Source organism: Manacus candei, unplaced genomic scaffold, assembly GCF_025592945.1.
Source record: "Manacus candei isolate 608988 ecotype Guabito, Panama unplaced genomic scaffold, ASM2559294v1 h1tg000002l, whole genome shotgun sequence".
NCBI classification, from domain to species: Eukaryota; Metazoa; Chordata; class Aves; order Passeriformes; family Pipridae; genus Manacus; species Manacus candei.
Window position 1 is genome coordinate 1,465,388 of NW_026138050.1, and position 25,762 is coordinate 1,491,149.

General features: G+C 59.5%; 2 protein-coding genes across 2 annotated transcripts; one reads left to right on the top strand and one right to left on the bottom strand.

Annotated features, from left to right (window-relative positions):
* Positions 1-415: 415 nt before the first annotated feature.
* Positions 416-10,228, bottom strand: LOC127466732 (testis-expressed protein 2-like). The gene is given in 13 exon segments (XM_051777948.1): positions 416-975; positions 1,653-1,773; positions 2,072-2,284; positions 2,521-2,658; positions 2,766-2,898; positions 3,050-3,149; positions 3,254-3,567; positions 3,570-3,815; positions 4,046-4,334; positions 4,426-4,626; positions 4,752-5,632; positions 7,147-7,303; positions 9,905-10,228. Coding segments are annotated over 11 exon segments (2,751 nt in total). The 5' UTR covers positions 5,622-5,632; positions 7,147-7,303; positions 9,905-10,228; the 3' UTR covers positions 416-849.
* Positions 10,229-10,574: 346 nt separating this feature from the next.
* Positions 10,575-13,815, top strand: MSRB1 (methionine sulfoxide reductase B1). The gene is made up of 4 exons (XM_051779328.1): positions 10,575-10,678; positions 11,118-11,260; positions 11,374-11,488; positions 12,452-13,815. Exons 1-4 carry the CDS (start codon positions 10,624-10,626, stop codon positions 12,481-12,483), a joined length of 345 nt encoding a protein of 114 aa, XP_051635288.1. The 5' UTR covers positions 10,575-10,623; the 3' UTR covers positions 12,484-13,815.
* Positions 13,816-25,762: the final 11,947 nt, after the last annotated feature.

The following is a 25,762-nucleotide window of genomic DNA, read 5'->3' on the forward strand; positions in this document are numbered from 1 at the left end:
GGAATTGGTCCATATGGACAGGGACTAACTGGGCCAGCCAAGTGTCTACTCTGGCCTCTAGGTCCTCCCTTTCCTTTTCCCAGCGATTTTTTTCTCACTCACTCAAACTACCACAAAGACTCCCCTTCCTTCCAGAGGAGAGCAGAACAGGTACCTGCACTCCTACACTTCTGTCCCAGTTTCCACTGGGAATACTGGGCATACTGGGCCTTCTGACTTGCCTGTGCCCAGTGTCCCTGACAGTCTCTCCCCTCACTGCCTCTCACACACTCACCCAGGCACTGTTTTGCTGAGCTGAAGGTCTGACCCGTGGAATTTTCCCCGTTCAAATCCCCCCGATCCCAGCTGGAATCCTCGGCAGATGTGGGGATTTGTGCACAACAAGATGGCTGCTAGGCAGGGCTGGGCAGCGATGGATTTATTGAGTTTGGACTCACTTCCCACCCGTGCTTTCCTTGCAGTCCAGCTGCCTGTGGGGAGGGTGAGATGTTTGGAGCTGTGATGTTTGAGTCAGAGATGATCCCAACTCCTTCGGTGCAGAACCGGTCTGGGTGGCCTGCACCTTCTTTGGGAACCAGACAGTGGGAAGCCCAGCCTTCCACTGGTCCAGAGCTGCCTCCTTGACCAGGAGTCCTGGAAACCTCAGGCATGAAGTTCCTGGCTCTGCAGAAGCTCCTTTGTGCTGTGCCTGGTTCTGCCCTGAACATGTGCTTGCAGGATTTGAGGAGGAGGCTCATCTGCACAAGCAGAGGATGAGGATGAATCCAGGCCCAGCCAGGCCCTGGCTGTCCCCGTGTCCCAGCGAGGTCCCTGAGCTCCATGCAGTGTCCCTGCCCCTGGGAATGTGCTTCAGAGCCTCTTGTCCCCCTTGGCTGGCAGGTCCCGGGGCAGTCCCGCAGCGGGCGGCCAAGGATCCAGGCCGGAGCGCATGATGGGAATGATGAGATCATCCATGTTTGGCATCACCAAAACCTTCTGAAAGAGGGACCCAGAGGAACAAGTCAGTGGGTTTGAACACCACTCCCCTGCCTGGGGACACTGCCTGGAGGTGGCTTGGCAGGAGCCACGCTCAGGTCAGAGCCCAGAGCTATGAACAGGTCCTGGGCTCCCACCCCCTCAGCAGCAGCCCCAGGGGGTTCCCAGCTCTGGATATTGGGGTGAGGACAAGCAGGAACAGTTTTTCTTGGCCCTATGGCTTCATAGGTGTTCACAGCAAAGGGCAGGGACCAGCACTTTGAAATCATCCAAATGGGCAGCTCTTTGGGGGGCCTTAAATATCTGTGGGGATATTTCTGCTCTTTGACCAGAGGTCTCAAAGGTGAGAGGCTGAAAACAAACCCTTGTGATGGCAAATCTCCAAAGCATCCCCAGACCAGAGCAGATGGGTGGATTCAGCCCTTCTGAGGGGTGCATGCCTGGGACTGGCTGACAGCCCGAGTGCCCCCTGCTCGTGACAGGGCTGCAAAAGGGAGGAAATCACTTTTCCTCAAGCACTGTCAGCTGTGGAGCTGCTTATTTGGTTTCTCTCTCTTGACTGGCCAAAGCTGGACAGTGCAGACCAGATGTTGGCTTTTTGTAGAGACAACTGGCCCAAATTGACTTTGATTATCCCCAATGGCAGGGTTTGCTAAGCTTTTTAGCAGCCCAGGCACCTGAAACTCGTGCTGCAGCTTCTTCTCGATCCACTCGGTGACGTGCAGGAACGTCACCTCCCGTTCGCCCAGCTTGGGACACACCTTCAGCTCCAGCTGGGGTGGCACTCGGAAGCTGTACCTGTGGGGGGAAAGGACAGAGGCAGAAAGCACCACGCCTCGAAGATGTGGCACAGCCCAGGCGGTCCCACTGCTGGGTTTTAGGGAGGAGGTGGCGGCTCACTGTCCCCAGATCCTGCCTTGGCCTGGGTGCAGACTCAGAGAAATGAGCCTGAGGTCAGTGAGTCCCCTTGGGAGAACAGCCCCGGGCTGCTGTTGCCCCAGGTGATCCCAAAGCCCTGGAGCTGGCTCCTTGGAGCTGCAGGGAGCAAGGGGAGCTGGAAGGAGGATGTGCATGTGGGGGGAAGGAGAGCTGGTACCAGACTCGGTCCGTCGGTGGCGGGGGGATGTTCACAGCCAAGGTTCCTGCCAGCTCCTGCACCTCCACCGTCAGCAGCAGCGGCGTGTTGGAAACCTCTTCGATCTTCTTCTTGATGAACTCGTTTTCTGTGGCCTTCTGGAAGTACTTGGACTTGGCGATCTTATCCACGAAGCGCAGGATCTTCCGGCTCGTGCTGTTGCCGCTGACGTGGCTGAAGCGAGGGGAGCCCCAGCTCAGCACAGGGTGAGACCCAGGGCCCTGCTGGGTTTCAGGGTCCCCCATCCCTCTGCCAGGGCATCTCACAGGGACAGGGTCCCCTCTGAAGGGCTGCCACCATGTGCTGTGTGCCCTCCCAGGGACATCGTCCCCATGCCCCCCGTGCTGGTGTAGCACTTCACCAGCACCTCCCCGTGCCCCTCGTGGCACAGATCCCCAACACCCCCTTACCCCTCGGTGCCCGGTGGGGGGACCCGCTCCCCCAGGGCTCCCATGGGCTCTGCAGCAGTGACATCTTCCTCCTCGGAGGAGCCGGCGCTGGAGGACTCGGCGTCGCTGTCTGCCAGCAGGATCAGCCGGGGCCTGGCCCTGCGAGCCCCGAGGAGCATCACGGGGGTGCCCTGGGCCAGCAGCCCCTCAGCTCGCTCAGGCAGGAGGAGGAGGAGGATGAAGCCAGCCATGCACAGCCTCCTTACCCCTCCGTGCCTGCCTCTGCTGGGCCGCTCTCCTCTGCAGTGCTCTCCTTCCCCAGCTTGCTGAGGTTCATCTTTGTCTCCAGCGTCATCTGCAACGAGCCGCTGTAGGTGACCTCCATGTCCACCCAGAGCCCTGCCAGGGAGAGGGACGGGGTGAGACCAGGTCAGCACCACGGGGGCAGAGCTGCTTGTGCACCTGCCAAACTTCTGTGCTTCAGGTACCAGGCTGGCACCTCAGTGAAGCTGCAGTGGAGCCAGCCCTGGGATCCCTGTGGGGCTCTTACCTCGCTCATTTACGGTGGGGTTGGAGGCACTGAGGACCAAGGGGATGGATGTGCCCATGTCCAGCTCTGTCAGCGTCAGCTCATTCATGAAATACGGGAGCTGATGGAGGGAAACCCCGCAGGGACGGTCACTGCAGCCTGGCACCTGCCGTGGGGCCTTGGGGACGGGGCTCCCCCGGCTGCTGGGATGCTCCTGCCTCTCACCTTGATCTTGCTCAACTTCTTCTGGATCTTGTTGGACACTTGCTCTGCCCAGTACTGCTCCCGGAGGAAGTCCCAGAAGATGCGCCCCACCAGCGCGTTCATCCAGGCCATGCCAGCCTCGCCGTGCCCGCCCGTGTCCTCGCTGAGCTGTGGGGGGACAGGAGCCACGGGCCCCTGAAAGGAGGTGGCCCCCTGAGCAGTGGGGCCTGCTGCCCGGGTGTTCCCCTGCCCCAGGGCTTGGCTGCTCCGACCACAGTGCCAGGAGGGAGGGGATGAAGCACAGCCTGGCAGTGGCTCCACGCAGGGTCCATCAGTCCCGCTCCCAGTGCCGGGTTTGTCCCACTCACCTTGGTGGGTGTGGGACTGCCCAGAGCTCTGTGAGAGGGGCTCTGGTCTGGGCTGGGCGCTCCCTGTGCTGGCACGAATCGGGCCATGTAGGTGTTGTAATCCAGGTAAATCTCTTCCACACTTCCCAACAGATCCTTGGGTGGGACAGCAGAGGAAATGTCCTCGGTGCTCCCTCCGCTGCTGCTGCCGCAGCTCTGCGGAGCTGGTCCCACGCCTGGGGACATGGAATCCAAGGGTCACTCAGGCTGGAAAAGCCCTCTCATGTCATCAAGTCCAGCCATTCCCCCAGCACTGCCAAGACCACCACTAGACCACGTCCCCAAGTGCCACATCCACATGGCTTTTAAATCCCCCCATGCCCATTGCTGCCCACAAGGGCACATGTGCATCTCCCACCCCGATGGGTCCTGGCACAGAGCAGAGGCCACGATGGCCACACCTCACCTGCCCTGGTGTCACCGTGGCTGCTGGGTGTCCCACGGGAGGCTTGCACGAGGTGCTGGTACCACTCCTCCTTCTCCCGCCCCGTCCTCCCAAACAGGTACAGGCACCTCTCCCTGCCGTCCCCTGGGATGTCCTGCCCGGACAGTGGCACCTTCTTTGTCCCCTCATCCCCCTGCAGCTCCGTGTCATGCTCCTCGCTGCTCCTGCCCTCCTCGGGGAGGAGGACACAGATGGGGTATTTCTTGTTCCATGTCCGCTTTCGGGCCAGGCTGGGGGGGCACAGGAAGACCTGTGGCACCGAGAGCGGGGGTGAGGCCGGGCCAGGCGTGGGTGAGTAGGAGAGTCTCCTGTGGGAGAGTCCTGGGCACCGCCAGACTCACCTTGGCATCAGTCAGGTCGTAGCAGCGGTGGCTGACGAAGGGAGTGTCGAGGATTTCCTCCTCGAAGGTGGCTCTGCGTGGGATGTTGCTCTTGGGGTAGGACAGCTTGAGGGTGGCCCCGTCCAGCATGGCGAGCACCGAGTGCGTGAGTGAGGGGTGGAAAAGCTCAGGGTCGTAGACGTGCAGCTGGTTCATCCAGCCCTGGAGGAGGGAGAGGGAGCTGGAGCTTCCCACTGTGCTGTGGGGGCAGCAGCCTGTACCCACCACGGGCACCTCCAACCCTGGGATCCCCTCCAGCCCCCCACCACAGGCCACCCCCCTCCTACCTGGAGGTGGAGGGTTTCCCGGGGCTCCCCCGGGAGCAGCCTGGGGCGCAGGTGGCCCCAGGGTCCCCGTGTGGCCGGCGGAGCCTTCGGCATGAGGAGGAGGATGGCGAGGAAGCCCAGCAGCAGCCCGCAGAGCAGCCCCACGCAGAGGCCGGCGGCGTAGGGCGGCAGGGGCAGGACCAAGTAGCCGTAGGCGAGGAGGGCGATGGAGGCGAGGGCTCTGCCCGGCACTGCGCCCCCGGAACGGGCCGGCGGCGGCTCCTCGGGGGGCGGGAGCGGGGGCTCCGCATCCCGCTGTGCCACCTCCACCACCTGGATCACGTCCCCGTAGGAGCAGATCTCGTAGCGGCAGTTCAGGGTGGGCTCCCAGGGGGTCCAGTCCCGCACCCGGCGTCCCCCGGCCCCGCGGCCCCCCGGTGTCCCGGGGCTGCCCCCCGGCTCCTTCGCCCGGGACGGGGGGCTGCTCTCCTCGGCCATGAGGCGGCTGAGCCGGCTCAGGGGCTCCTGCACGGCCTCCGACAGCCGCCTCCGCGTGTCCTCCAGCCTGGCCTCGCGCAGCCGGAGCAGGGCGGCCCGGCTCTCCGACGGGGAGACGCTGGGCGAGGACGGAGCCGTGCGGGACTTGGCGGGGCTCAGCCGGGGCTGGGGGGCCCGCGGGAGGTCGGCCAGGAGCATCCTCCCGGGCTGGGGCGAGGGGGGACGCTTTGTGTCCCCGTCCGTGGTGGGGAGGAGCCCGCCAGGGTCCTCCCTGGTGCCGGCAGGATGGGGTGTGAGTCCATCGGTGTCCCCACGCCGAGGTGAGCCCGGGGACGGTGCCAGGGCTGGAGAGGCGTCGGCCGCCGCCGCAGCCTGGTCTGCCATCGCTCGCATCGCCGACGGCGCTGCGGGGGAACAGAGGGGTCGGCTCAGCCCCGGGAGAGCTCAGGGCACAGCACGGGCCTGCCCCAGCCCTGCCTTCCCCACCAGCACTGCCACGAGCCCCGAGCGGGAGCGGGCTGACCCCGGGAACCCCGTTGCTACAGGCTGGGAGCCTTCCAGCCTCTCGGGATGCACTTGGGGCACACAGCTTGTGGCTCTCCCTGGGCTTCCCGGCAGGGATGGGATGGAGGAGGCGCCGTGGTAAGATTGAGCTCAGTGATGGGGTGTGGGGAACCGCTCGTCTAAGGAGGATAAACCTCAGGCAGGCAATTAGCAACGGGGATTCTGAGAACCCAAAACCACCAGCCAGGTCTGCAGCCCAGCGAGGGGGATTTTCCTGCACCAGGACACTCTGTTGGTCCCAGTGCAAGCGCTGGGGCTGAGAGGAGGGAAGCCAGGCCAGCAGGCAGGACTCCCTGACTCCTCTGAAGGTTTCTGGCATAACCAACAGTGGTTTGGCTCCCTCTTCATGCACTGCACAAACCCAAAATGGTCTGAGCTCTGGTCCCAGTGCAGTGTGGGGATGCTCTGCAGGTCGGGAATCTCTGGTTTTACTGGAGGGGCACAAAAGTTTCCCTGACAAAGTTTCTGTAGCCTTGAGGGTGTCCTTGGCCATGGCAAAGTCCTGTCCTGTCCCCAGCAGCCACCATGATCCCTCACTGCTGTGCTCCTGCCAAAGCCAAGGGCTGACCCACTCCCAAGCTGTGCCCCCTCCGTGATTCTGGGAAGGAGGATGGACCTGCAGGTTGGGCTCTGCAGAGCCAGCTCCCAGCAGGTTCGAGGGGTGCTCAGCCTCTTCCCCTCGTGGCATCCCTGCTGCAGGAGCAGGGATGCCATCCCAGGAACCCTGGGGCTGCCTCACACCCGCCGCCCTGGATCTTCAAAGCTCCTCAGTGCCAGGAATTAATTACAGGCTGTGCCGCAGCTGCCTCCAGCCCCCTTTATATAATCTCACGTTCCTCGGCTCTCGCTTTGCTTCTGATTTACAGGAGCCACTTGTTAACCCCAGATCATCCATGGCTGATTGCCCCCATGGTCCCAGCACCTGGCAGAGACCCCGGCTGGGGGGCTGGTGCCATCCAGCCCGTGGGCAGGGCTGTGGCAGCACTGGCACCACCAGCACCCCCGGCAGACAGAGCAGTCCAGGGCATCCAGCAAAGCACCAAAGCAGCCAAACAAGGAGAGAGCAGAGGAAAATGAGTGATGGAGCTGGGCTTGAGAGGGGAGTTAGTCTAGTGGAAAGTGTCTCTGCCCATGGCAGGGTTTGAACTGGATGGCCTTTAAGGTCACTTCCAACCCAAACCATTCCATGATTCTATGATTTCAAGGGATCCCTTCTCTGATCCTGCAGGACCCCCCACCCAAGCACAGAAGCCAGGACACCCCTTGCCCCTCATCATGCAGGTTTCCCAGTGGCCCTGTGCCACAGCCACCCCCAGTATCCCCAGTTCTGCCCATCACCCTTGGCTGTTCCTACCAGAACGCCCCGGGGCTGGTCCTTGGCGGGTCCTGCCTGGCCACTGCTCCCTGTCCCTGCTGGGTCAGGGGGACACCAGCTCTCCTGGGCTCAGAGCTCCCCTCTGCCGTTCCTGTCTCTCTGCTCCCACTGCTCCCCTACTCGTGGGTTTTAAAAGCTAAAAAAAAAAAAAAGAGAAAAAAAAAAAAAGAAGAAGTCTGTTTCCTGAGAGACCATTAGCACGGTGGAAGACAGAGATAATAATAGCCTGGGTTTGTATGGGAATTCTCCTCTGGCAGGGATGGTGAGTACTGCAGGGGCTACGCTGCTGCAACAGCCACCTCTGGGGAGGGGGTGCTGGGGATGGACCCCACTGGGTGCCATGGCTGGACCACCAGCACCCCGAGATGGAGGGTCCACGCTGTGCAGCCCTGGGGGAGGCTTTGCTGCTGGCTCAGGCTTCAGAGGGCAAATGCTGAGTGCAGAGGTGCCCCAGCACAAACCCACCTCCCAGCCCGGAGCTCATCCCCAGCCTGTGCCTGCACAGGATAGAGGGAATCCTTTTGCTCTTTACAGGATAAATTGGATAGGAGGGTCCTGGCAAGTGCTTTCATCAAGTGCTGGGGGTAGCTGGGTGGGCTCAGCTGGGTGGTGGAGTGATGGGGATGATGGTGGCTTTGGAGGCTCCAGCAAACAGCTCTCAGGGGGTGTCCCCCCAGCCCTGGTGGTACTTGGAAGGAATCAGTGCTGTGTTGGATGTTCCATTGAGGAGCAGTTCTTGGGACATCCAGTCCAGGGTTTCTCTGCAGGGCAGGGACACAAGACCCCCAGTGACTGGGTCCCCCCTCGCTGCAGTTGGAAACACCAAAGCCATAACCATCAGCAAGTGTCTCCACTGGATTCCAGCTCCAAATTTCTGCTCCTCGCTCCCAGATCTGGTTCATGTTCAGGGCTTGGATTCAACAGAGAAAAGCTGTGGCCCAGCTTGAGCTGGTGTCTCGGAGTGTCTCCCCCTGGCCCAGCATGGCACGGGAGGATGCTCCCTGTAACTCTCTCCCAAGCGGGCACTGCCTGGCTGGCATTTGCTGTTTGTCAAATCAGGGAGAGTTAATTGAAACATTAACTTCCCTCAGCCCTCAGGTTAATTAGGTGACGGTAGCACTGTTCTGCTGGGCTTTCCTCGCCCAGACAAAGGAGCTGGAAATCCCTCTCCAATTATCTCCACAAAGCACAGGCACAGAACCCAGCTGTGACACTGCCCCTGGAGTGCTCCGTGTTATCCCGAGATCAAGGAGCGCTGGGCTCTCTCTGCAGCCTCGGGATGTCACTTCAGGCAATGGCTCAGGCAGTGCAGGATCCCAGCTCTGTCCTTGCCTCCCACTTCCACGTTATGTTGCTCTTTCTCGGGGGTTTTACAGGCGGATACTGGAGTGGATTTCATGCTGCTGGGGGAGTGAGGAGCCAGGTGGGCTTTGGCACCGCTGGAATGGCTCCAGTGGGATTCTGAGATGAAGCCAGCCCCAGGACCCACTCCCAAAGCCTCTCCACCACTCTGCGTCCCAGAGCTTGAGCCCAGCTCTGCCTCTCCATGGACTTTGCTTCACTCCCATGTCTCAGCCATCCTCTGCTCATGGTTCCCGAGACCTTCACATCCCTCATGGGAACTCCCAGCCCTGGGGAAGGATCCAGCCAGTTCTCACACCCATCACATTCGCACTGGCAGAGCTTCTCCATGGGAATTTGGGTGAGCAGCCGATATTGGATGGACGATGCTGCTCAGACCCAGGGCCTGGCGGCTGCTGTGGCTCCTTCCACCGGCTGGAAATCCATGCCCTGAAGGTGTGCAGGGCCCTGGAGTCTATTTGGAGCTTTTCCTGACATCCTACTCCTCTGATCTCGGTGGATCTTACGGGAGGTGCTTTCAGCACATCGCATCACCCTCTCTCCGTGCAGTGGCACGGCGCATTCCCGGCTCCCTGTGCCCCACGGGGCAGCGGCAGAGCCCCTTCCTCCCCCTGCCCGGGCTCCCCCTGCCCGGGCTCCTGCCACGAGTCATCAATCCCCGGGGCTGGAGCGGGAGCTCAGCCGGCCCGAGATGAAGCCTGACCTAATTCAAAGCGGCAGCACCCAGCGGGCAGGAGTCCCGCCGGCGCCGGCCCCTCGCGGGGGTCCCGCAGCCCCCGGGGGAGCTCCCGGCCCAGGGACACGTCCGCTGGCATCAGGGAATGGGGATCCGTCCGAGCGCGTCACTGTGGCTGCAGGGCAGCAGGGACAGACCTCGGCTCCTGCCCAAAGGGCGCCAAAATTTTTCCTCTTGCGCCAAGAAGGTGCCATTTCCATGAGAGCCCAAGCCCGGGGACTCATCCGAGGGTCCCTGGATAGGCTAGGGAGGAAGGGACTTGTAGTGCTGGCTTTTGGAAGGAGAAAGGAGCTGCAGCAGCTCATCCTCGCCAGAACCTGCCAAGGTTCACCTTCAAAGCCCTCACCTTGCCACACGCCGGGCTGCTGCCTCCGCCTCTCCGGGACCCCCCGTGCCCGCAGGGACCTCGGTCAGTCCCCGCATCCCCCTGCGGGAGGGTCCCCACGGGTCACCCCGGCTCTGCGCTCCCGGCGTGGCGGGACTGGGGGTCCCCGCTGAGCCTGTGCCAGCACCCATCCCCGGAGCCTCGGGGGTACCTGGGGGGACCCCCAGTCCCGACCACCGCCAACCCACCATCCTGTTGGGGAAACTGGGGCTGCCCCGGCCCCGCCGCCCGCCCCGGCCCCGCAGCGCCGGTACCTGCGGCAGGAGGGGGGGCCCGGGGGAGGGTCGGTCGGTCCCGGTGATGGAGAAGGACGAGCAATGCTGGGGAGTCGGACCGGTCCCAGTGCCGGGGGAGGATAACGGGGGGGTCAATCCCGGTGCCGGGGGGGGACCGGCCCTTGTGCCGGGGAAGAAGAGCCGGTGCCGGTGCCAGCGACAGTGACGGTGCCGGCGCTGATGGAGGCCGGCCAGTCCCGGTGCCGGGATCCAAGGACTGATGTCGGTGCCGGGATAGCAGGGCCGGAGCTGGAGTTGATGCGGGTGCCGGTACCGGGGGTGAAGAGCTGGTGCCGCTGCCGGGTGCGGGTGCCCAATGTGGGGTGCGGGTGCCCGGTGCGGGTGCCCGGTGCCCGGTGCGGATGCCCAGTGCCGGGCTGGCTCCCGCCGGCGGGGCCGGAGCATCCGCAGCACCGAGTGCCGGCTCCGCGCCCCGCCCCGCGCCCCCCGCTCCGCCCCGCGCCCCCCGCCCGCGCCCCCGGGGCTCCCCCTGCGCGTCCCTCCCGCACCAGCGGGGGCTGCGGGGCCCGGGCCGGGGGTCCCCGAGGTGGGGGGTGCGAGAGGAGACCCCCCGGTACCAGGACCCCCCGGTGCCGGCGGCCCCAGCGCCCCCGCGGGGTCGGGGCGGGCCCGGGGCGGGGCCCGGCGGAAGGGGCGCGGCCGGGCGGGCGGAACGGGCCGGGGGAGCGGGCGCAGCCATGTCCTTCTGCTCCTTCCTGGGGGGAGAGGTGTTCAAGGACCACTTCCAGCCGGGTGAGCGGCCCCCGGGCATGGGGTCGGGGGGATCCCCCCGCGGGGAGGGCGGGGGGTGTCACTCGGGGAGGCGGAGCCCCCCGGGGTGAGGGTTTTTGGGAGGGGGGTTGGGAATGGGGGTGTCCTTTAGCGGAGCATCCTCCACTCGTGCGGACCGCGCTGGGGGTCCCCGCTCTGGGGTCAGTGCTGGGGGATCCCTCCGATGGGGGGGGTGGTCGATCCCTGCAGGGGCCTCCTGGGGGGGATCCTGTCCTGCGGGGACCCCCATGGGGAGAGCGGTTCTGCCCCCTCCACGCCCCTGCCTTGCCCTGGGGGGTCTCTGGGGGTCCGGCGGCAGCAGCAGCAGCTGGCACCGACCCACGCGGGCAGAGTCCCACGCGGGTGTCCCGTGTCACCCCCGCTGTCCCCCGCACTGACCACTCTGCTGCCCCCTCCCCAGGCATCTACGTGTGTGCCAAGTGTGGCCATGAGCTGTTCTCCAGCCGGGCCAAGTACGAGCACTCCTCGCCCTGGCCGGCCTTCACCGAGACCCTGCGCGGGGACAGCGTGGCCAAGCGGGAGGAGCGCCCGGGGGCTCTCAAGGTGCCCGTCCCCAAACCCTCGCGATGCAGCGACAAAACAGCCGCGGGCTCGTCCCCCGTGAGCCCGGGCTGAGAGAGCCCGACTGCTGCCAACCCTCTCCTTTGCTCTTCCAGGTCACTTGTGGCAAGTGCGGCAACGGGCTGGGCCACGAATTCCTCAATGATGGGCCCAAGCGGGGCCAGTCCCGCTTCTGAATATTCAGCAGCTCGCTGAAGTTCCTCCCAAAAGGTACCAGCGGTGGCTTGGCAGCTGCTCCAGCCCGTGCAGTGATTTTTGGGGAGCTGCTGATAGCCCGGGCAGGGTGTGCACTGCACTGCTTTCGGCAGGGCGGCTCTGGCTGTGCTGATAAGCCAAGGAGCTGCTTAGGAGCCCTGAATCAATCTCAGGCTGCTCAGCTGGAGGCTCCCCGGCCTCTCCCTGGAGGAGCTGGGTGTGACTGGAGCTCCTGGATGTGACCACGGGTCTCCGTGGGTCCGAGGGGCAGCTGAGTGTTGGGGGGTTTCTGCTGGGGGAGCAAAGTGAGGGCAGGGAGCTCCTGTGGTGGGGCTGGGGGGGTTTGCTGTCACTTCTTAGGAAAAGTTATAGAATCCTGGAATGGTGAGGATTGCAAAGGAGCTGAAAGTTCATCTCATTCCAACCCCCTGCCACAGGCAGGGACACCTTCCACCAGCCCAGGTTGCTCCAAGCCCCGTCCAACCTGGCCTTGGACACTTCCAGGGATGGGGCAGCCACAGCTTCTCTGGGCAACCTGTGCCAGGGCCTCCCCACCCTCCCAGGGAAGAATTTCTTCATAATATCCAATCTAAATTTCCCCTCTGTCAGTTTGAACCCACTCCCTCATGTCCTGTCCCTCCATGCCCTTGTGGAAAGTCCCTCTGCAGCCTCTCGTAGGCCCTTTAGGTACCAGAAGGAAGTTGGGTGGGAGTTGTGAATATTGCAGCCCTGTGGGTAGGGAGCAGGGCTGTGGGGAGGGCAGGCCTTCTTCCCATTGCTGATTGTGCTGTTTGCTTCCTCCAAGGCAGAAAAAGGCCTCAGGAGGCCAAATTTTGAGCAGCACCCTGGGCACGAGCTGCTGTGCTGCTTGTTGGACTGGGATGGTTGAGATGCTGTGCAGCAAAACACCCCTATAAAAAGGGCTGGTGGTTCTGGAGGCAGAAACACAAGCCCTGATTGTTCCTCCCCTTCTTTTAGGTAAAGCTGACAACGACCTGAAGGAGAAGTAAGCGAGCTGCTCCCCCTGGCACTCTGTCCTGGGCTGATCCTGCCTTCACACCATCCCAGCAAGGGGCACTGTGGCAAGAGGAACCCTAAGGAAGCTCCTGGTTTCCCTGACTCAGTTCCCCACTTGTTGTCACTGTTCCCTCATTTCCCTGTCACTGTTCCCTCCTGGTTTCCCTGCCTGGTTCCATCCTGGTTTCCCTGTCACTGTTCCCTCCTGGTTTTCCTGGTCCAGTTCCCCCTTGGGGCTGTTCTGACTTGGGATCCTAGGAGGCCTCTGGGGGAGGTGAGGGGAAAATGGGGTTGCTGAAGCTCTGTGCTGCTGGGTGGAGGGTTGTGTGACCTGAGGGTGTTTCACAGGAATTGGGATGATGCAAACCCCACAGTTCTTCATTTTCCCCACCCTTTCCCCCTCCAGCCCTGTCTGTGCTCCCCAGCATCCTCCCCTCTGCCAGGAGCAGAGTCCTTTGGGTTCTGCCCATCCAAGGAGCGGCTGTGCCTGCACTCCTGCCTCTGCTGAGCTCTGGGGAGGGTTTGCTGCTGACTCCAGCCGAGCCAGGACACTCTGCAGAGCAGAGCCAGGCACTGATGCAATCCAGAGTCGCTGTGCTGGCCCTGCCAGGGAGTCACGCTGGATTAGCCAGGGTCAGAGTCTGGGTTAATCCCTGGTGCTATTCTGGGCTGGGATCATGGTATGAATTGCCCTATATAAACCCTCCCAGGGTGCTGGGGCAGCGATGTTTTGTGATCCCACTGGGCAGCATCCAGGTGTTTTCCCCCTCTGCCCACCTTGCACACGGCAGAGATGGCTCTAGATCCGTGCCCTCGGTTCTGCCTTGGCCTTACACCAGATTTATCACTGTGCAATAAACTCCAGTGGCACTCAGGTTCTTCCTGGCTGTGCCCTGGTGGGAGGGAGGCCGGGGTTGGGCTCTCTTGGCACAGCTCAGGCTTCAGGAACCACGTCTGTGCTGCCTCAGTGCTCCCAAGGGCTGTCACACTGAGCTCTCCTTAACTCAGCACCTGATTCGTGGCCTTCCCTCCCTGTCCCAGAAACCAAATCCTCCTCTGGAATCAATGCACAAGGATTTTTGAAGATGGGAAAAGCTCTGCCCCGGGGAGTTTTGGGGCTGCGCTGCCGGCGCCGTCCCGGTGCAGCTGCACTCAGGGACACGCTGGGGGGGTTCCTCTCCGTGTGTTTTGCCTCATTCCCACGGTTCTGAGGGCACCAGTAAAAGTTTGACACACCAGTTAAATACCTGGAGCTCACTGCTGGTCTCGTACCTCCTTCCATGCTGAAAATAAAGCACTGATTCACTGTGTTGGAGTGTTCAACACCCTGGGAGTGGCATCCTGGTGCATCTGCTCGGGGGTTGCAGGGATGGGGAGGCTGAGGGGGTGTGGGATGTGGTGGCTTTGCCCTGAATTTGTTCCCATTACCCCAGGTTTTGCCATGGGAAAGGGGGATGCTGATGCACTGGAGGTCTCTGGGCGTTCCCAGTGTCAAAGCTTTACTGGGGAATGTTTCCTTTTCGCTCCTCTTAGCACTTTTGCCCAAATGAAGCTGGTTTTAGCTCATTTCACACTGTGTTCTTGGTTCCTCCTGGGCTGGCAGGATCATATGGGCAGAGGGAGCTGAGCTTTAGCAGCATCTCACCAGAATTTCCCCACACAAATCCACCTGGGAGATCCCTCTCTGCCTTGCAAGGGGCTCTTCACCCCATTAGAGCTGGAAACCAGGTTCCTGGAGCCTGGATTCTTGAGCTGGGCTTTGCCAGACTGCAGTTCCCTCCTCCGAGGGGGTGAAGTCTGCTCTGGAACATGAGAGCCAGCTCCACATCCCCCTGCACTGCCCTCACCTCGGGTTCATCTCTGTTTGCTCACCAGGCTCCAGTCTGAGGGTTCAAGCTGCTTTTTGACCAATTGATTCTTGGATCTTTAGGATACTGGGGAGAAACTCTTCCCTAGGAAGGTGGGGAGGCCCTGGCACAGGTTGCCCAGAGAAGCTGTGGCTGCCCCATCCCTGGTAGTGTCCAAGGCCAGATTGGACAGGGCTTGGAGCAACCTGGGCTAGTGGAAGGTGTCCCTGCCCATGGCAGGGGGTGGGACTGGATGGGCTTTAAAGTCCCTTCCAACCCAAACCATTCCAGGATTGCCCTGGACTGGTGACCTCCAGGTGAGCCCTGGAGCACAGAGGTGTGTGGAAGGAAGGGATTTTTGGGGTGGTTTCCCGTGAAGTGCTGCAGTGATGAGGCAGCAGAGGTTCCTCCCACTCCTGCTCTGTCCAGCAGCTCGTGCCGCGGGGGATCCAACCGGGATTCCACACTGCCTTGCAGTTCATGGATGCAGGCACGGGAGGGTGCCAGCGCCTTTCCTAACCCTGCTCCAGGCGCCGCAGGGAGGGAAGGAGGACGCTGGTGAGGGATCCTGTGCATCCACCCGTGCAGCAACGAGAAGGAAAATTATCCGGAGCCAAACACCCTCAGGATGGTTTCAGTAGAGATGGGACATTTTCCTGGAAATCTGGCTGGAGGTGGGATTTTAGCAGCGATATTAAAGACCTGAGGCTGGAGGGCTCCAGGCAGCTCCTGGTGCTGAGGATGAAGGAGATACTCCAGCAGGGAATATTCCATCCCATCCTGTTTTGGCAGGGATATTAAAGACCTGAGAGTGGACAGTTCCAGGCAGCACCTGGTGCTGAGGATTCAGGATGCAATCCTGCAGGACAGATCCCATCCCAGCTCCCTGAGCACCCACAGCCACCCCGTGCACCCACAGGGTCCTTCACCCTCCCCAGACCACTGTGGGTGCCCAGGGCACTCAGAAACCTGCTCTTCCCTCCCTCCATGGCCCAGGCATTCCCTCTGCCATCTCCATCCTCATTCAATTATTGCACTAATGACAATTCTGCCTTTAACGAGAGGATTTTGCTTAGCTGGGAGCAGCTCAGCTCCAACACACAAATTGAATTACGTTTCCAGGCCGACACAAACTTCCCTGGTTGTTTGGAAAATCATTAATTTCCTCCCCCGTAGCCTCCAGCTGACCTTCCCTTTTGGGTTCTGCCATTTTTTTATCCACATGCCACGCAGGGGACCTGCCCCTGACCCTCCTCGGGATGGCTCCAGCCCCTGGCACGGCAGCCAGAGCCCACCAGCAGTTAGATTAATGCTCCTCATAAAGAGGACAAGCCCCACAGAAATTATGTTATGCAAGGGAAAAGCAAATGGCCCGGAGGCACTCGAAAGCTCTAATTACTGCTATTCCTTGGAGCCAGTGCCCGGCTGCTCCTGCTTTCACCTGGAATTCTCACTCCTGTTTCCTGGCCTCCCAGGGGTGGCTCCTTCTTTGATATTTGTGTAATTTCATTTCATTTGATCCACAGTTTTTCCCCCTCCAGCTGTGCCCAGTGACACACCAAGGGCAGGAGGAGGCACCTGGCTGTGAACAGTCCAGGTGACCCCAAAGCCCAAACCCCAAAAGCCCAAGACCCCAAAGTAGTGTTTTGGGGGGTTATACATTGGGATATCCCTTGGGACAGGGAGCACAGCCTGATTTGGGGTGCTCTGGAACAGTCAGTCCTGGTAAATGGGTGTTTTCATCCCAAGCTCTGCTGGGTCCCATCCCAGTCACGGGCTCTGGAGCATCAGTTTGCTTAAAAGGGGTTATTTGGGTTCCTTTGGGGGCTGTGAAAATGCACGTTTTGTGTTAATTACAGAAAATAAAGTGATGGCAATTAGAAATAAAATCCCACCCCCCATGATTTCCCAGCAGTGTGGGGGCTGGCAGGAGGAGAGGTGACTCTCCATCACCTCTCCCGCTCCATCCCGGCGACCTCACCTGTCCCAGGGCATTTCCAGCAAAAACTGGAGAAAATTAAAGGCTTATTTTACTTCATTCACCAACAATAACTTCATCTCTCCCTATCCCAGCTCCCCCCCTGAGCTGCCACTCGCTGGGCACTCGCCGATCCCATTCCCAAGGTTTGGTTAATCCCACTGAACCTCCCGGAGCCACGAGGTGGGGAAATTTGGTTTTGGTTTGTGGTGTGTGTTAATTAGGGAGATAATGATTGGAAACATCCAGAGCGAGTCTGAGCATGCCAGAAAAATATTTAGCCCAAGGAAAATTTTAATCTTTTCTTTTTTTTTTTCTCTTCCCTTCCCTGGCTGTTGAGCTCCGACTTTTTAAGGCAATTAGTGAGGGTTTAGTTGTTAATCAGTCATACTTAGATGCTCGCTTTGGGGTCTTATCTCACGCTCCCAAGTGAGCATCGCTTCTAATCAGGAGCTTCATTTTTGAGGTGGGAAATACCTGTCCCAGCCTGGCGCAGGCATGTCCCTGTGCTGCACCAGCACCTGGCAGGGGAGCTTTACATTGCAGAGTAGGAATATTTGTTCATGGAAAGGGTTGTAAAGCATGAGAGCAGGCTGCCCAGGGCAGTTCTGGAGTCCCTGTAAGTGTTCAAAGAATGTGTGGATGTGGCACTTGAGGACATGCTTTATTGGTGCTGGTGGATGGTTGGACTTGATGATTTTAAGGGTCCTGTGGGGATGCCACAGCACTCCTGCCCTCCCCATGCTCCAGTGGGGAGCTGGGTGAACCATCCCAAAACACACCACCCTGGGGAAAGGGGCCACCAGGGAAGGATGCTCCGGGCTGTGCCACCATCGTTCCAGTCCAGTGCCAACATCAGACCAGCACTGCCAGCATCGGCCTGGCCCTGTGAACATCGGTCCAGCCTCATGCCAGCACCATCCCAGCCCTGCCAGCACCATCCCAGCCCTGTCAGGATCATCCCAGCCCTGTCAGCACCATCCCAGCCCTGTCAGCACCATCCCAGCCCTGTCAGCACCATCCCAGCCCTGTCAGGATCATCCCAGCCCTGCCAGCACCATCCCAGCCCTGCCAGCACCATCCCAGCCCTGTCAGGATCATCCCAGCCCTGCCAGCACCATCCCAGCCCTGCCAGCACCATCCCAGCCCTGTCAGGATCATCCCAGCCCTGCCAGCACTGGTTCAGCCCCGTGAGCATGAGTCCAGTCCCGTGCCAGCATCAATCCAGCCCTGTGCCAGCACCAGCACAGCCCTGCACCTACACCAATCCAACCTTCCCAGCGCTGGTCCAGCTCTGTGCCAGCATCATCCCAACCCTGGACCAGCATTATTCCATCCCTCCCAGCATCCAGCTGGCCCAGTGGCTGCTCCTGTGGGCACCCCACCGTGCCATGGCCCCAAACCCCCCGTGCTGGAGGGCGATGCCCGGCCAGGGCTCTCTCCCCACCATCCTCCTGCCGTGTGCTTTAGAACAATACACTTTACTGTCTGCAATAATGATTTGTTGCTTGTAAAACCACCGTGATTAACTACAGTTTAGCCTCCTGGTTTCATGTCTTATCATGTTTCATCTCACACAAAAGACATTTACAGTCTATTTTCAACTTCAAAGCAAATGCTTCTTGCGTGAGCATTAAGGCAGAGGCAAATATTTAAGCAGAACCTGTATGGAATTAGTGTCTCTTGATGTTCCCTGCTGAGTGAGGATGGATGACTGCCCCAAAAGGCAGGTTTTTCCTATTGTTTTATGCACCAGTGATTAATATTTCGTGTTCCCACTGTAATAGATTTGCTGGCTGGCACTGGCCTGCCCCGACAGTGCTTTCTTCATGTCTTACATGTCCAGCTTTTGTGCACTTGGATATAGGGAGTGTGACTCTTGGCAGGGTCCTCTGGGCTTATTGAAGCCTCCTGCCTGGGTTTTTGAATTAACTTCATCTTGATGGGTGGAATGTTCTCCTTCCCCACTGAAACCTCTGTCCTGACACTTCATGGTGCTCTGCTCCAGCCTGGCCCCCTTTGCTGCCCCAGCTTTTGGGTGGGTGCTGTTCCCTCTCTCCTGGCTGTGCTCCCACTGGAACAGGGACAGAGAGGATGGCACTTCAGGGACTGGATCCTTCAGGAGATGAGGCTGGGTCCTGCCCTACAGAGATGTGGGATATGAACTGAGGAGAGAAGCTGCTCCCACCCCTGGTACCACCCTCTGCCATCACCACCCAGCACTGCCCGTGGGTTTCTGCTTCCCAGCTCCAGAGGAGGAACCACAGCATTTGCACTGGACTCACCAGCACTTCCACACCACAAATCCCAAAAAACCCACCAAATTCCCATCCAGCCTTGTCAGGGCAGGATGAAAACAGCCTAGGACCAAATTCCAGTGCTTTGAAGCTGAGAACACTCTCGTGAGTGTTTGTCTGAACATTAAATATAATAAAGCCAGGAACTATAAGGGACTGCTCTGCTTATCATCCAGCCTGGAGTTAACCTGATTCAATTAGCATGAACAGTAAATACAGCTCATTTGAATTCAGATGGAGGGGTTGCTGTGGCTTGATCCTTTAATTTCAGGAGTAGGGAAGCTGTGGGAAGGCTGCCAAGGATTTCTGCAGAGCCTACATTCCCCCCGGGACTGGGTGCTCAGAGGTCACCTCTGAGGAGCTGGTGTGTTTGGGGTGAGCTGAGGGGCTTCCTGGAGCACCCGGGAGGATCCAAGGATTTTGAACTGCACCATTCTGAGATGGAAAATGAAGACTGGAAAGTGGTGGAGTCTATTTAAAGAGGAAAAGCTGCGCTCGGGAGCGATGCTGGGGCCATGTGTCTGCAGGGCTGTGCTCATTCCTCCCAGATTATTTTAAATTCGAGCATCTTTCCTGCATCACAGTCTATCTTTGTTCCCCTCTGACGTCTTGAGTAGGGGCTGGGATTTTATGGCCGGGGCTGTTCCTGCCAGCAGCGCCTCAGCTCTGCTGGAAATCGACTTCTCTGAGCTTTCAAACCAATCTCACAGGCATCAGATCCAAAGTAAGGTTCAAACTAGTTAATCTCTGATTAATTTAAGCTGCTGGCTCTGGTGGGTGAAGCACCAAGGCTCTGGCAGGGAGGTAACACAGGCAGGAGGTGCTGCCTCTCCCAGCCACATCCCATGTCCATCCGTCTGTCCATCTGTCCAGCTGGGGGGACATGGATCCACACAGCTCCCTGTCACCTGTCTGGACATGCTAACCCTGGATAATGGGACTAAAATAGGGTGGTGAGCTCTTTTCCTGGGAATTCTTGCTCGAAGGGAGTGGGGTCTGTGGGTTCAAGTTTGCCCAAGGGTGTGGGGCTGGGTCAGAAGCCAGTGAAATGTTTTCCATCATCTCTCCTGACATTCCCACATAACTTAGGTTGCACTTAATTAAAATAGCTCATTAAGGGATGGCTCCTAAGATGCAAGGCTGGAGACTGCCCACCTTTCCTGCCCAGCAGGATGTGGGGGGACCAGTGGGACCGGCTGCCTGTGCTGCTCCGGTGGGAAGGGCATGGAGGGATTGTGGATTTGGCACTCAAAGAGCTTTTGAACCCCCTGGATCGCTCAGTCCCCAGGGAATGTGACCCTCCTCATCCCCCAGTCCCTCCATGAAGTGAGGTACAGAGCAGTAGCCCCCATGGAGCTGGTCCAGGCTGTCCCATCACCCTGTGGTGCTGTGGGATGGGAGTGGGAGGAAATCAGCAGGGATAACCCTGGAGTGTTCCTTGTTTCGGAGGGATTCACTGGGAGCTGGGCTCCCTGTGAGGGACAAACACCAGGCCAATGCCTCCACCTCAATGGGGGATAAAGGGGGAACGAGGAGAGGCTGTAATTTGTCAATACACCTGAAGGGCAGATCATCCCTTCAGTTATAGCTGCTCACGTGTGTGAGTCACCCAAATATGTGAGGTATTTGTTTAATTTCTCCATTTGGGGCCAGCACCCCTCTCCTGATGCTTATCAAAGTGTCCTGATGCTTATCAAACCTGTGGCTTGGATGTGGGCTCCAGGGGGGAATTGTGCTCCTGTGTTAATCCAAGGCACTGCTTAAATCTTCAAAATTGGGCCCAAAAGGAGCCTCTTTGTGGGCTTGTGCCAGTCACTGCTGGAGCAGGGCTGGTTGTACCCAGCGCTGGGCAGGACCTGAGTTTCTGCTTTGCATGACAGTGGGGTGGGGGGTATTTTGGATCCTGACATCCCAGGGAGGTGGGAGCACCCAAAGGGAGCTGTGACCACCCTGAGCTCAGCTTCAGCCAGGCTGGGAGTGACTCCTGATGCTTCCCAGGCTGCTCCAAGCATCCTGGGGACCTGCTTGGCTGGCGCCGGGGTCCTACTCTGCTGCTGTCCCCTCTCCCAAGGGACCCGCTGCTGAGCCGCGCTGGTGCTTCCCTGGAGAGCTCTGCCTGGGGGCTCCAGCCCATGAGGAGGATTAAATGACTGCAAACCATAAAGGAGTCTGTAAAATTAGCGGCTAATTAGCAGCGACTGCAGGGCACATCACACCGCGGGGGCTCCCCGGCCCCAGACATTTGCATTCGCTCGTAGCCCAGAGCTACCAACGTGTAATTGCAAAATTAGGGCAAAACAAGTGATTTGTTGCTACAAATGATAAGAGGAAATGGAAACACCCTCCCGGCAGAGCTCTGGCGAGGCGGACATCAGACTCCTGGCACAGCGGTCTGCGCCTCCTGGGCACCGCTGGCAGGACTTGCTCCAGCGGCTGGCAAAGGCAGGGCACAGCACGGACAGACAGGGCTGGAACAGGGAATGGTGTCCCCGGCCACCAAATCTATTGTCCCCTGCTGCTGCGCGGAGGGACAGGCTGGCACAGCCCCCAGAACGGGGAGGGGGATGGACCAACAAATGACCAACCAACCCAAAACGGATAATAACAATCCCACGGATCAACAAATAACCCCTGGGCATGGGTTATTGTTGGTGGATTTGCTGGGTTGGGATTTTTCCTTCCCTCTGCTCTGGTTGCAGCAGCCCTGAGCTGGGCAGCCGCCGAGGGGAGGACTGCAAAGCATTTGCTGTAGAATCTAAAGAATTTGGAGTGAAACCCCCAAAGAAATTAAGGACAGATGGGTTAGAGGGGAAAAAAGAAACCCAAATTCCTTCTGCTGCTCGGTGCCTGCCTCCAGGGCACTGCCTCGTCCCTGCCCTGGCTCTGTGCTGCCCGGGGGAGGGATGGGTGTCACCCTGCGTGCCAGGCAAGCTGGCAGAACCTCTGCCCTGGGCATGATGCTCCTGCAGCACCCAGGGCCGTCCCCACTCTGCCCATGGCTGACCCTGATGGCCCTGGGGGACTCGGGGCTCCTCGGGAGAGCCCCTTGTTCCCAACCCTGGCGACGCATCAGCTCCTCGAGCGGAGCAGGAGGCACGTGGGGCGAATTGACCTCCTCTCCCCAGCCAACAGCTCCCGATGAGGCTCCGGGGCTGAGATGAACCCAGGGGCTGCCCGGGGTGTGAGTCCATCCCCACACCCGTGTTTATGTGCTGTAATCACCGGGATTAGGAGCTTTCTGCTTGGGCTGGCGCTGGAATGCTGCCGGCACCGCGTTGGCCCCAACACCTGCGTGCTGACTTCAGCACCTCAAATATTTCTGATGCAATTCCCCTTTTTTTCCTCCCCTCCTAAAGCAAACTCGACGTGTTAATGGGTAGAAATGAAGCATAATTGTTCCTTTGTGTGAAATCAGTCGGTAAAATAGCAGCAACTTGGCTGCAAAACTGGAGCTGCAAACAGGTTGGGGTGGGATCCACCTGGGCTTCACTCCGGGACCGCCGGGAGAGCAAAACCTTCTCCTGTGGAGCTGCTGGTGGGAGGGAAACCAGTGGGCAGGGGTGGGAAATGGTGCATCTTCTCCTCTCTGAAGGTGCTGTGGATAATTGCTGTTGGATAGCGCTGATTTTACCAGGGGGTATTTGCTGTGTTCCCGTGTGCCAAGCTGAGGTAAACGACATCCAGATGAAGCCAACACTGGCACTGTCGTGGCCAGGGAGGAGGAGGAGGCAGAGTGTGTGCGGATGCAGCACTCCAGATGCAAACAATAAGGCCAACGGATCTTGATTTCATCTGTCAAGTAATTGGGCTGGAAGTCTGTGATGCTAATGACTCCACATCAAGCGGCTCAGCACTCAGATGTGACCCATCCCGTGCCGGGGGGGGGGGGTGTGGGGGCTGCAGCCCGCGGTGGCCGTGATGAATATCCCCCAGATGTGATCCCACAGGGGAGCCCCGACCCACATGTGTGTTATTAATGATGCCGAAGATCTGAGGTTAAAAATGACCACGGGGTGTTCACGTGAGCCCCGGGGTGGTGGGTCCTGTGGGCTGGTCCTGCTGGGGGGGGGGGTGGGAGAGGGGCTGGGGGGGGTCTGGCAGCCCTGGGTGTTCTGGGGAGCCAGAGGATGCTCCAAGGAGCTCCAGCAGTTGTGAGAGGTAAAGGTGGGGATGACAGGAGGGAGAGGGATGCAGGGATGCCCTGGGAGGCACATGGGGGCAGAGCCAGCAGGCTTGTCCCAGTTGTCCCTGTTCAGGGGGTGATAGGCAGCTGGTCCCTGCATCTAAGGCTCTGACAGCCTTTGGCTTGCTGTCTCCAAAGCTCCCCAGCCTCATCCTGGCAGCTGGGATGCAGAAGCCTGGCTGTGGCTATATGACACCCTCAGCATGAGGAGGTGCCTGGAAAACTCACTGGTCCCCTGTGCTGGGCTGCTCCAGTCCCCTCTGGCATTGCCCTGGGGACTCCAACCCTGCTGCAGGAGGGACCTGTGGCACAGCCAGGGGTCTATCTGGGCTCCATCCCCAAGGTAGAATCCTAAAACCTGTTCCCAGCATTTTGGATTCATGGGGGCTCTTGTTTTTGTCTGAGCTCCCAAGCTGGGTCTGGTGATGGGTGAGACCCAAGGTGGGGACATCCATCCATCCATCCCCACAGCCCTGTACCCCCCTCCATGGTCCTGTGCTCCCTCCAGTGAGGGCTGTTGGGCTTTTCCCTTCTCCAGGGGGCTCTGAGGATGTATCCATGAAGATCCCACGGGAGCAGGGGCTGTTGCTGTTGGGATGTGTTTGGCAGGAGCTGGAGGAACAGGCAGAGGGTCCCACGTGGATGAACCAGGGCTGGCGTTGGGGGCTTCTGCTCCAGCTGACTCCACTGGGAAGTGACAGGAGAGTCTTGGAGCACCAGCACCCAAGTGCTTGGATGATCAGAGGCGTGGGATGCACCAGGAGGCTGTGCTGGTCCGAAGTCCCTGGGGTGGCTCTCCCGGGCTGAGGAGCCCCAGGTTATGGGCGGCTCCACTCCCGTCTCCGTCTGCCCCGGCTGTGGCAGAGCCCTGGTGATGAGCCTGAAAGCTCCTGTCATCAGCCCCGCTCCAGACAATCCCTGGCTCCTTCCCGCAGCCCAGGCAAGCACTGACCTGCCTTTTGGGGAGGGGCTGGGGCTCGGGGGTCACACAGCACATGTGGGGCCTCTGCTATGGGAACCAGATGCCAACATCCCCGGGAAAGGGGATCCTCAGCACCACGAGGCTTTGGCCTCTAAATGGGGCTTTTCCCCCCCGGAGCTTTCCCCGTGGATGTGAGCTGGGAGGGGTCTGGGCACCGGGAGGCAGATCCCAAAGCTCCGAGGTGCTGGGCAAGTGCTCACAACCCCCGGCACCTGCGGTTTGTTGGTGCACGAGGTACGGCAGCCCCGGGGAGCCGCGTGTACCCCACACCCTCTCCCACCTTGGAGCCCTTCCAGCCTTTCCCTGCTGATTGCTTCAGCATGTGCATCACACACGATGAGAGATGAGCGGGATCAGCCCTGGCCTGCTGGGTGAGGCTCAGCAGCTGGACCCAGCCCTGCCCTTGCTCCGGAGGCAGCGGAGCTCCCGTTCCAGTCACTGCTCCCTGATCCCGGGGGACACCCAAGGGCTTCCTGCAAAAGGGGTGTCTTTCACCTGGGAAGTGGGGTTGTGGCCCCAGTGTGACCTGCTGCACACCAGGTTTTGGTCTCAGCAGCTGAGTATCCACAATGCATCCACTGCTTGGGGAAATGGGTGTCATGGAATCCTGGAATGGTTTGGGTTGGAAGGGACCTTAAAGCCCATCTCATCCCACCCCCTGCCATGGGCAGGTACACCTGCCACTAGCCCAGGTTGCTCCAAGCCCTGTCCAACCTGACCTTGGATACTTCCAGGGATGAGAGCTCCAGGCTGGCCCAGGGAGTGGGACCCTCCCTGTCCGTCAGGTGAAAAGTCAGGATTCTGGCCCAAAGTTGGGGCCTGATCCTGCTGCTGCTACTGAAAAACTTGTGACATTCAGGTTTTAGCACATCAGACTCTGGAGGCTATGTTGCCACAGTGGAGGTTTTGCTGGGGGTGCAGCTGGCCGGGGTTTGATCCCGTGGTTGGTTTTGCCTCCCTCTTTGACACCACATTATTTTCCTGTTTCCAAACCCATCCAAACACCTGACAGAAGGACACTGGGAGCTGCCTCCCTCCTGGCTGGCCCCAGAGAGCCCTTTGAACCCCCCTTTTTCCCCTCAATGCATTTGAGATGTTTTCTTCCAAATTCACATTTCATTAATTGCTTGGCTACGCTCCAGATGTTCCAATCCTCCATCCCACACCTTCCTCTCCCTTTGGCCACTGGATATTTGGCTGAACCAGAGCCAAATGAAAGCTACCCCCCACCTGTGCATGGAATTAGCAGTGGGCATGCCAGAGCTCCATGGACTCGTAAACGCGGCCATCTGCACCTGGCGACAGCATTTTTTTAGAGAAAACAAGGAAAACACCCCCCTACCCTCCCCACATGGGTTGAGTTTGGGGTTTTTTGTTCCCCTGGAAAGAAAAAAAAAGAAAAAAAGAGAGGAAAGTTGTAAAGGATTTGCTTGGAAGAAGCCATTTCCCACAGAGATTGGGCACGGCCACGCAGAGCTCGTGGCTGTGACTCAGGGAAGGAGGATGTGTCCCAGCTGGATTGGGAACAGCTCTGCGTGCTTCCCAGCTGATCTGGGGAGAGTTTAGGATGTAATTCTCCAGCTGTGCCCTTCAAGGTGAAGAGCTGAGCCTGTTTTATGGCACAGAGCTGGCCCTGCCTGCCCAGGGAATGGGGAACTCGGCTCCAGCCTTTCTCCGGTGGGTCTGGTACCACAGTCCCACCCTCGGGGCTGCCCCTCCCTCCTTTGCCACCCTCATTTCATGTGGTGCTGCTGCACCTTGCAGGCTTCCCAGTCCCACACCAGTGCTGTCCCAGTGCCTTTGGTGCAGCCCCCAGCCCAGCATCAGGGCACAGTGCAACAGGGACATGACATAATGGAGTCAGGCCTGGTTTTAGGCTAAAAAATAGGATTAAACCTTGCAGTGACTCTGTTGGCAACGTGCTGTAGGTGCATTTTAAAATAGAAATCAGAGAAACATTGAATCCCAGAATGGTTTGGTTTGGA